Source organism: Rhinolophus hipposideros (assembly GCF_964194185.1).
Source record: "Rhinolophus hipposideros genome assembly, chromosome: 19".
Taxonomy (NCBI): domain Eukaryota; kingdom Metazoa; phylum Chordata; class Mammalia; order Chiroptera; family Rhinolophidae; genus Rhinolophus; species Rhinolophus hipposideros.
Window position 1 is genome coordinate 48231217 of NC_138065.1, and position 11369 is coordinate 48242585.

Here is an 11369-nt window from a genome sequence, read left to right on the forward strand (position 1 = left end):
CATGACTGTCTTTTTGAGTTTTTTAAGCCTTTTTATGTTGACATTATCCAGGTGTGTAGAGTAGATATAACCAAAACATCAAGGTTTGGGTGCCTGAGTGAGTAATAAGAGGGGTAATAGGTTTATTGGGGGAAAAGTTGATGCATTCAATTTTGATTTTGCAAATTCAATGGCAAATGTTCCATCAGTCAGTAAAGACTCAAGTTTGCATAATTAATGTTGGAGATTCAGACTTTGAACCATTAAAGAACGTTTACGTTAAATGAAGTTTTATGTGTCCGTCTGTCTTGGAGAAAATTACCAATGCCAATCCCAGCGAGGGGCCTTCTACCCTCAGCACATGAGTCCACACGAGTACTTCAACATGTGACAACAGAATTCTCGGATCCAGTTTTAACAAAGGATTTATTGGCTAGATCCCCAAAAAGCAAAATTCAGAAAATACCCACCCTGCCAGCAAGAATAGTTCTATAATAAAACAATTCCAGTTGTCCTCTCCTCCCTCCCAAGGTGGGCCCCTTTGGTGTCCATCACAGTGGAGCAGACCAACACACGGAAAAGACTGCATAAAAGGCACACGGCACTGTCATTCTGCTCACACCTCTGCTACTCCTCCCGGCAGGTAAGGGGAGGCTTTTCTGTACCTTCCCTCTTTTGGTAGAAACGTATTGAAAAGTTTCTGTTAGCAAAATATTTAAAGATCTCCCAAGACCCCCCCAGCTCTTCCCACTTCAGTTATCTACTGGAAAACAACAGAACTGAAAAGTTTCTCCCCTTAGCTGTGATCAAAACACTGAATACTGGAGAATATCTGGATTACTAATTTCTTGGGTTATAAACTAAGAGATCTACAGATCTGCTCCCCAAAATGTGGAACAGAAGAGAGGATTCGATTAGAACAACTGAAAAACGGATGGTCATTCCATGATGGAGCAAAGCGGGCTTTTTCAACCAATGGATCTACCTTGTTGCTTACAAACCCTGCAGAGATCCAGCAAGATCTGCGTCTCAAATACAGAATGTATTTCAAAGAGAGCCAGCGGAGGGCTGAGATACACAAACAGGACAGAATGCTGGTGAAGGCACAGAGCAGAGAACCCCACGGAGTTTTTAGTGCCATTTTCATTTAATAAGCCAGTACTGTAGCAACCTAAAGACCTTGGCTGTGATCAGACGGGGATGTTTTTCTGGAATTGCTGTAGGAAAGATTGAGAGGCAGGTGGCACCCTCCGGCTCTCGGTGCTGTGAGCTCCAGCGCCAATGCCTTGGGGAGACCTACGGCTGGGGCGTGTAGCGCAGGTATTTCTTGCCAGATGGGAGCTCTTTGGTGAAGACTCCTTTGGGGAAAATTTTCTTGGCCTCCTCTTCAGGGATGGTGGGAAGGACCATCACGCTATCGCCATCCTATGGGAAGACATTGAGAATGGTGAAATTCAACCATAAAGTTAAAGGCCAAAGGCAAGAATTCACTTTATAAAAGTAGCTACAGGTACTCATGAGAACCAAGCTTATTTACTCTCCCCTCTGAGGAACTTTTTCGCCAGCTGATCTCCGGCACTTGCTGAGAGAAAGCACTGCCCCATCTTCCCAAGAAACAGTCGTGTTTGAAACCCAGTAATGGCTTGCCACCACACTTTAAAATTTTCACTCTACATCCTTACCACTGCCACCTCTCGCCCCGCCTCCTGGGGTCCCTCCCGGGCATGCTGGCTTTCCTTCTATTCCTGGAACACGCCAAGCTCACTTTCAGGTAAAGCTCCTTGCACTAGCTGTTCCTTCTGTGGGCTCTTTTCTCACAAATATGCATTGAGTTGGTCTCTCTTTCATCATGTCCTTCCCACAGGTCCCTGAAGAGGAAGGCCTCCGCTGACAGCCATTTGGAAAAGCCACCCTCCCATTCTCTGTGCTCCCGTTCTCCCCTCCTCTCTTGATTATCCTATCACTTCCTGCCGCCTAACAGCCTATAAACTGGTGTACTGTTTGTCTACCCACTGGAATGTAAGTTCTAAGAGGGGAGGGAATTTATACTGTTTATGGCTATATCCCAGTGACCACTGTCTGGGCGCCATAAACCCATGTTTAATGAAGGGATACAGAATGTTCATTGATCTGCCTATCAGAAAAAACAACAACAAAACAACCAGGTATTCAGGTTAGCATATTCTAAAAATGAAGCACCGTTAAGATACTCTTGTGACATTATCCGTATGCTACACACTGCAGACATCCTAGAGATTAAAAGTTTATGAACAAGTTTCAGAGACTTCTACATGCGCTGAAAAGACTGACGTTTAAGAGAAATGAAATGCTTCATGACATTAACACACCAAATCGTTTTATAGCCATGACTTATGTGGCCCATCAAGTTTTGTTGTAAATATTTCGCCATCAGGTTAAAGGTTTAAAAAAATCTTTTTATTAGGAAAAGGAATCAATTGACCGATTAGCTTGTCCAAAAATTGTAAAAGTTAGAAAGCAATATAGGGAATCTGTTTAATGTAAAGATGTTAACCGACCTTGAAAATGGCCTCTCAGCATATCTTAAACTCAGCCATAAGGAAAAACTGTCCCAGTGTAATTGCCTGCCAGAAACAGGCCCGGGTAACAGGCTGAGGGTCGCCATGTAGACACTAGTCCCACAGGCCTTCCAGGAAAGATGGGTCTCTGCCCTTAGAACATCTTTACCTTCCAGTCAACCGGGGTGGCAACCCTCTTTTCTGCTGTCAGCTGGAGAGAGATAACGACTCTCAGAATCTCATCGAAGTTCCTGCCGGTGGTAGCTGGGTAGAGGATAGATAGCTTCAGCTTCTTGTCAGGACCAAAAATAAATACCTGCAAAGCACACAGATGCATAAATAGGAAGAGTGCTGAGTGTGTTTGAGATTAAAGCCTCTTAGAAAGCGCTTCAGTCATTAAAAATGTGCAAGGGTGTGAAAACACAAACAAACAATGTCCAAACATCTAGAATGACACATCCAACTTAATGTGGGTGGCTGGAATCTAGACACTCTCCTTCTCCATACTGTTTTTTCCCTTTCTTTTTCAATTACAGTTGACATACAATATCATTAGTTGCAGGTGTACAACAGAGCGTCCATGTTGTTTTTCTAAACTTATATTTGGTTCTGGCTGTCCCAAGTAAGAAAAACTGATATGTAAACTGAATCCAGGCAAGGGCTAACTAGGGATTACGATCACAAAAATAATACCAGTAGGAGTTGGTATCTGTCCTAAATAGTTGTACTTTTTACATATGAGTTTATTCTCCATGGAGGAAGGACAGAACAAAGAATTCAAAACCAGAGCTGCCTCAGGAAGGCCAAGACCCATCACCTAGAGAAAGGGCTGTCAGGAGAGCTACAGGAAAGATCCCTCAATTCTAGGTGCCTTCCTAGGATAGTACTGATTTTATGGAGATCTCCAGAAGCTATGAATTAAGCCGTTTAAGCATGTAGCCGATATTTTTACATAAGCATTGCTGATGACCGATGAGATTGGCACCAATACAATAACTTCCTAATTGGCTCTTTTCTCCTTATTTCCTCTAGTTGGTTGAAGCATTTGCTTGGACAGACAGCCTGGCCCATTATGATGACCATGGAATAGACTTCTGCAACTCACCACACGAGCTGTCACAGGCATGTTCTTCTCGTCCTTCTCGGCCGGGTCCAGCATGCCCAGCAGGATGGCGAGATCCCGATGCCGATCGTCAATGATGGGAAAAGGTAGCTTCTCGGTGGGCTTCTCGCCATTGTAAGCATTGATATCCTAAAATGCAGGCAAAAGGAAAGAGAAATCTAAACCAGGAGCATCCTCGGAACTCAATCAATTAACAGCCGCCATACTGCAAGATAGGGAAGAGGACTGCAACCCCAATAATTTCTCTAGGCAATTTTAATACATAAATGAATGGACGCTCCTCATCCCAATTATCCTAGACAGGAACAACAGGAGGGTATAGACTTCAGTTACCACCACAGACCCTTTCCACACCCAAGTCTCCACATACCAGGAGTGCCTTTACTGGGTGCCTTTACTGTTATGAGGAAACAGCAGCCAACTTTTCAAAAATTGAATAATGTAGCCTTAGATCCCAATCCCAGGTGCCTCTGGGGACCCCAATATTGCAAAAACCATCAGAAATAATGGGTTCCTTAAGTCCACCATATCTAGAAACAATGCCACATGCAAAGATAATTCTATAGATCCGGTCCTTGCCTGAAAAGCATCCTGACTCAGACATGAAGCTACTGGAAGACAGATGTTAAGAAACAAACATCACAAAACTTAAAGCAAGCACAAGAATGGAGAATTGAATACACACACACACACACACACACACACACACACACTTCAAGGACAAATCAAATGTAAATCTTGTATGGGTGAAATGGCAGAGGTAAATTTACACTAGGGCGAAATCCACACAGAAAACAAAGCATTTCAAGTCGGAAGTAAAAGGACAATAATGTACTCCATCCTCTAACCCTCCTCCCCTAGTAAAACCTCATTCATTTCTACTTTTCCTGTCCCTGGGAGTATTTTTTTGGGAAAAAAAAATCCAGCTTTACTTGATCTAGCATTTCTGTAGTGCTCAGGGTGAGCTAAGCATTACGGTACGTTCATGTGCAATACAGCTGAGGAAGACACACTTCCTGCCTTCAAAGGAACTTCTAAGTTGGTCAGACGATCCCCATATGAAGTAGCAGCAAACATAAGACTATAACATGTAAATGGAAAATGCTGAAGAGTATTAACATCCCCATTTGTAGGACTGCTGACTTAGGAAAGGCTTCCAGAAAGGGGTGTGACTTCTACCTGTGCCTTTGAAGGATGGGTAAGATTTTCACAAAGCATTTTAGGGAAAGGGAGCAATATGAATGAAAATGAAGGCAAGTCTCAGCATAAACTATTGATTGGAGAATGAGGAACTTTTCTGGGTAGAGGTTTCAGAAGTAATGGAAGACAGGATTTAAAGTTGGAAGGAGGTCTACTTATTATGGGGAGCCTTGAAAGCAAAAGAGGAGTTGACGGCATAGCATTATGCCTTAAAAGGTATTGCATAATGGGCTCTAAACTCTTGCTTGGCCATCTGTAACTGTTGCTACGTAGTAATTCAACCCTGCCACTTGCATGACAGGAGTTACATGACACTCATGAACACCAAAGAACCTTATGCTTCGGCTTTATTCTGTCCTAAATCAGGTTAATTCCTACTCTCTATCATCCAGTATCAAAAAAAAAAAAGCATTAGTCTGAGGTTCAAATCACAATGCCATCATTTCCTAGCAGGGAACCTTGAGTAAGTCCCTCCAACTCTCTGCGTGAAATGCCCTTCTCTTTTGCCTGCTACAGGATTCTTCTTCTCAGACACTTGGGATTAACTGGTATGAACCGGCCAAGGGATACAGCCGCAGGGGCCAACTCACATGTCAGAGCTACATGTTATTCAGGTGCATGTGAAATGCCTGACATAGAGTCTAGTCCCCAGTAAGCATCCCTCCAGAGTCCCCTCTCATTAGATAGGAGAACACGGTAGCAAAGTTATTACCATGTTCTCAAGTTAAGTTTAGACTGCCCCAATAACTATCCAAAAAAATCCTTTTGTTGAAAGTAGACAGTTCCTTTAGTTCATTCATTCGGTGAATCTAACCTGTCCCTCCGCCCCCCAGTACAGAGCACTGCCTCAGCAGTGGCAAAACAGAGGTCCACCCTGCTGATCCTCCACTCTGGTGGGGACAAACAAACAAACGGAATTAGCAATGTGCACAGTATTTCAGATGGTGACAAGTGCTAAGGAGAAAAATTAATCAGAGGGGGATAGGGAGTATGTGGAGGAGGGTTATAATATTAGAGACGGACGCCAAGGACAGCCGTTACAGGTAGTTGAGTCGAGACCTATAAGAGGTGAGGGCAGGTCACAAAGATACCTGGGATTCTGGATATATTTTGAACACACTGCACACAAGTTTGCTGATGGATCAGATGTATGATGTGAAAAAAAAAACAGAGGAATTAAGGATGATTCCTGGATTTGTGGCCTGCGCAACTACACTACAAAAATGCAGTTGCCATTAGCTCAGATGAGTAAGACCCTGGGCTTAAGAAGAGAAGCCCAGTTTTAGACATAGAGGTGTCAGATGACGGGACACCCCGGGGGAAATGCCAAGTAAGTAGTGGTTGTACCAATCTCGGTCAGGAGAGTCTGGCCTAGAGATGGAACTTGGGAATCAGCATATGATTGTGAACACATGAGCTCACCAAGGGAAAGAGTGTCGATAAAAAGAGAAAAGGTCCAAGAAATGAGCCCAGGGCAACTCAAGCATAAATTAGGAGTTGGGAGACGATGAAACTCAGTCTGTGCCTGAGCAGGAACAGCTAGCGATACAGTGACCTAGAAGCCAAGATAGGAAAATGGGATCAGCTGGGCTGAATGCTGCTGGGAGGCCAAGAAAGATGAGGGCTGAGAACCGACCCTTGCACTGAGCAAGGCAGAGGACACCGCAACCCAGGTCATTTGCAAGTGATCAGTGAAGTCTGAACCTGAGGTTTACTTGAACCTTCACCTCCAAACACCCCCCAGCTGCTCTGTAATTGATAACTTGATGTATAACCTTGAAGCACACGCCCCGACACTATACCTTGCTCCAGGCAAGATGGTCTTCAACGCTGTCTATTGAAAGGGCAATCAGCTTCACGTTCCTCTTGGCGAATTCCGGGGCCAGCTTTGCAGCTCGGCCAAGCTCTGTGGTACACACTGGGGTAAAGTCCCGAGGGTGGGAGAAGAGAATGCCCCATCTAAAAAGAAGAAAACCAAGGTCATGACTGAATGAAGAGGTTATCGCTACCATCATGGAGCACGAATGAGAAGCCACAAATCCTGGACTAAAAATGACTTTCTTTTTTCAATGAATGCTTATGAAGACAATTACTTTAAAATTTTTCTGTTGAGGAATGCTTTTTGATCTTCTTACATCCAGAAAAGCCAAGGTTTAAAGCCCAATTCAATCAAGGATATGCAATTCAAGATGACATATTTTAAAAGACTGTAATTTACGGGTGTTGCCTCTTTTAATAACGACAGAGCCCTGACCCCTTTTCAACTAATAAAAACTATGCTACTCAAACCAAATAGCTTATTGAAATAACTTTTTCTTTCTTCTTACCCTCTTCTGCATTTTTTCCTAAGCACACAGCCCCAAATACGGGGCGTCCCCATAGGCCTTGAATCCAAACAAATGCCTGACTGCAATAATAAACAGATTATGTAATCTGCAATAAATAGGCTTCTGTCCTCTATTTAAATGCAAAATTAAAGTTGCCATGTGGAGTCTTTGAAGTGAATGGATATAAACTCTTTTGTAAAACTGCTTTACTGATCTAACCTGCCAAACAGGACACCTAATATTTGTATTCTGACCAAACAAGAATTTTACCTATTTCCTTATTTGCGGTTTTCCTTCAGACCAAGTAGGTAGCAAACTGACAGCCTATAATGTAGATTTCTACAGGTAAATACGAATCCCTAAATCATCACTGCTTAAGGTTAAACTTGTATAGATTCTCAGCACCTATCAAGCTGAGTCGCCAAGAACCTTTGGCGTACCATTTCCTTCTCATTGGCGACAGAAACTACACTACTCTCTACTGAAAAGGAAAATTTAACGATCAATTTTCCATACTCCCATGGGCTTACAACATTAAAGCAGGTCTGATCTAGTACTCTACTAAATCTAGCTTCGATTCCAAGCCGATCTCTCCAAAGTTTGCCAAGTTTCCCCAAGCACAAAGAACAAAGCAGTTGCAAGGGTACCCCCTTCGAACTTACACCTGTCACTCAACTCCCAGAGCTTCAGGAAAGGAAAAGACTTTATTACAAAAAGGACTGAGGGTCCTATGGCAAGACTGGGAAGCAAGAGGTAATAGTTTTAGGATTGAGTGCTATAAAGGGCAATAAGAGGGGTATATATCTTTTGAAATAAATAATATATCTACGAGTAAAATCCAGGCCTTAGATTCTACGGAAAAGGGTCTGCTGAAGGGTCAGTTGCAACTTCTGAGAAAAAATGAAACAGGCCATTTCTTGTTAAAGGGGTGATGAATGAAGAAAGCTAGGTGTTCTCTTTCCTTTTGAGTCAAGAGATCGTTTTTGCTGAATCATGCTAAGGAACTCATTTTCCTCCCACTTCACATCCTCCCCACCCCAGAACCAAACCCCAGTTTACCAGCTGGCTAGGAATAGAACAGTCTCTGAGAATGTCTGCCCGCGTGGCCTGCCTTGCCCTCAAGACCCTTCCTTACTGCTGCTCTTAAGAGTAATTCAATTACATTATCCCATTTCCTTCCTTCCTCATTTTCAAAAGACAAAGGGTTTCCTCCTTTAAGGGAACAGTCCCTACTTAGTAACACCCAGAAAACCCCAGGAAAACACAGGTTTTATTTGGTGAAGAAGCTGCTTCTGCCACATACGTACAGAAAACAGTGATAAGGCTCAATAAACTCATCAAATATAGCCCCCCAACCCCTTAGTTGTGTCCAATTGTCAGGGGTAGGAAGGTACCTCTAACGTTTAAAGTTATTTTATTTTTTTCTCCAAAAAAATACCTGAATCAAAAAATTGACAGTCTGAATTGAGGTCACATACAGAATGGAGTTTGGAAAAAATTACATCAGGGAGAAATCCACGTATTATAATAATATAAAGGGCTCAGACTTCTTTTGGGGATGGAGCAGGGAATAGCCTATGCCTGACCCTGGCAGACTTGCAAAGTATTTGTTTATAGACACAGATACTTCTCTCATTGTCCCAGGGGTGGGTCCCTGAGAAGGTATACCACTTTTAATCAAATCAAGATAGATCCGAGGCCAATAAATGACAACGTCCCTCCCCTCCACCCCACCCCCATTAGGGTGAGCTTAAATAGTGACAGCATTTATAATTATTGTGATAGAAATTATTCATTATGTTAATACTTACCTTTAATCCATAGAACCTAAGAGTTCTGGTAAGATTTTTATGTTTTACGGGGGTGAGGACCGAGGGTAGAAATGGGAAGGAACATACTCTGAAAATCCCACAGGGGTTTTGGAGAAAATACTAATACCTAGATTCCAAGTGGCCTTAGTCTGTATTTCTGAAGTCTTTTCCTGCCTTCAAGGTCTGACTGTTCCATTTCTCATCCTTTTTCTAGTGGAGTCCTCTCTTTCACAAACCTTAGCTTTCCCCTTAATGCGTGGCTGGAAAATGGACTTAAGGGGTTGTTAGGGCTTGGGTAGTCCTAAGGTATAGAATCTCTCCCAGGTTCTCTGCGCAGCCCTGTCCAATCGTTAATCCCATAAACTCCCTTCTCTCTCTCTCTGTCTATACATATAAATAGACACCTGGACACTGTATGTAAAAGGGATTCAAACCTGGGAGGAATTGTTAAGCTTCAGAAGACCACAGGGTGGTGGAGCCATGGAACTCCAGAACCATACACACTGTAACTAGACACATCTGGGGTGTTTCAGATCAAGCAACTAAAAGTTTGCTGATTCAGGAGCTGTAAACCAGGGTGACACCAATTTACTACTAGTCATAATGGTATGATTGCCAGGCCAATAAGTCACTAATTTATCACTCATGAGCAAGGCCATGTGCGGCAAGGCAGAGGGGGAGGGGGCAGTGAGGGGCACACTACTGGGAAACAAAAGGATCTCAGAGTGCTCAGGGACAGTGTCCTGGCAACCTCAAGGGCCAGCCCCCGCAAGAACAGGTCACTGCAACGGAACAACCTCAGAAGGCCCTCCCCTCAAAGTGTTGCAAGTTCTGGAATGAAGGACACACCTACACACAGAGTGTTCTGGGTTCCTCCCAAAGCTGTTGCAAATCATGTCCTGGCCACTAAAGGAGGCTCAGGAGAAAAAGTCTATCGGCCTCTTATCTAGCAACTAGCTTGTTTAAAATTTTACATTTTGTTCTGAGAAGCCTGCAAATACCACGCAGCAAGCAGAACCCTCTGATAACACGCGGGGCCTCCCGGAGCCAGCAGCAGTGTCCTCCAACTCGCTTTAGACACCCACCTGCCCCGGGGAGCAAATTCCAGAACGCAGGGAGGGCGGGGGGGGACGACCCGGGGCACGAGTCCCGGGAAGTGACCGCCCGGCCTCTGCCCCAAAGGACCTCGGCTGGATCACGCTACTTGCAGTTTACCAAACCGAGTTAAACAGGCAAAACAAATCCTCCTGCACCGGCCTGGGATTCCCGGGACCTGCGGGAATCCAATTGCGTTCCCCTCCCCCTATCCCGCCCGGAGCCAGGCGGGCCAGGCCGGGGGCTGGGACGTGAAAGGGGATCAAGTGGCCGACGTGGGGCTAGGGACATACGATGCGGGGCACGTGCGGGAACCGGTGCGGGAAGGAGGAGGCGGGAGGCGAGCAGCCGCTGAGCCGCAGGGAGTACGGAAGGGAGAAGAAACAGGGAAGGCACTCCGAGTCCGGGTGTAGCCAGCGCAGGGCGACGAGGTGGCCACTTACGAGTCTCCCAGGTAGTCGTGGAAACGGATGCGGCCGATGGTAGTATTGGCCTCGAAGTTGGGAGCCTCGTCCCCGAGAAGGAGACCTCCGGGCATGGCGGCAGCAATGACGCGGGAGGATGGTAGGCACTACAGCTAAATGCGGCCTGGAGGGGCGGGATGGGGGCGGGGTGGGCGGGGCCACGGCCTGAGCGACGGGCGGGGCCAGGCCTCTAGCGGGGTGGGCGGGGCCGCGGCCGACTGAGGCGGAGCGAGGGGCGGAGCCAGGCCTGGGCGTCCCTGGCGCTGTCCAGTGCCCCGCCACGCTTCTAACCTATCCAGAGCCTGTGGGCACGATCCTATTTGTCCCTTCATGTGACTCAATAACTTTGCCTTCTGCAGGCGCGGCGGTACGCACGATTTGATCCTGCAATGCGTTTGGGCTTTGGAGGTGAAAGAAAGTCGAATGCAGTAGGAAGGGGGGCCCCCAACGCGGAGTATCGCGGGGGTGGACAGGCTCCGGCTGAGGTCGCAAGGGCTCCCCGGTAGCCACAGAATCCGCGCAGACCCTCCTGCACACCCGACGCAAGCGACCGCTCCACTCACCGCTCTCTTAACGTGAGCGTCTGGAATCTGGCCGCCCCAGCTCGCCCAGCCATCATTAACTCTGTCATATCAGAGGATGTGGCAAGACCCAGACGGTGGGGGACCTCATGTCAAAGGAAGTGGCTTTCTTATTGCAGCAAAAGTTCCCGCACCCGTGTTAGTCAGTGCTTGGGGGACTGTGACCAAACTTTTATTTTTATTGTACTCCCCTCTCGCAGAGCTCAATATGAATTACAAAATAATCGACACAATTATCCTGAAATCCAAATA

General features: G+C 45.6%; 1 protein-coding gene across 1 annotated transcript; it reads right to left on the reverse strand.

The window, feature by feature from the left end:
- Positions 1-386: 386 nt before the first annotated feature.
- Positions 387-11113, reverse strand: PRDX6 (peroxiredoxin 6). The gene is made up of 5 exons (XM_081024589.1): positions 10516-11113; positions 6642-6798; positions 3622-3768; positions 2686-2832; positions 387-1404 (listed from the first exon to the last, which is right to left on the reverse strand). Exons 1-5 carry the CDS (start codon positions 10608-10610, stop codon positions 1276-1278), a joined length of 675 nt encoding a protein of 224 aa, XP_080880715.1. The 5' UTR covers positions 10611-11113; the 3' UTR covers positions 387-1275.
- Between the last annotated feature and the right edge of the window lie 256 nt (positions 11114-11369).

Excerpts from the sequence above, each read along its gene's own strand:
- PRDX6 (XM_081024589.1), bottom strand. The coding sequence starts at position 10,610 with ATGCCCGGAGGTCTCCTTCTCGGGGACGAGGCTCCCAACTTCGAGGCC. Across the intron at positions 6,799-10,515 it reads CACGACTACCTGGGAGACTC|ATGGGGCATTCTCTTCTCCC; the intron begins GTAAGTGGCCAC and ends TCTTCTTTTTAG. Across the intron at positions 3,769-6,641 it reads ACCATCTTGCCTGGAGCAAG|GATATCAATGCTTACAATGG; the intron begins GTATAGTGTCGG and ends CCTGCATTTTAG.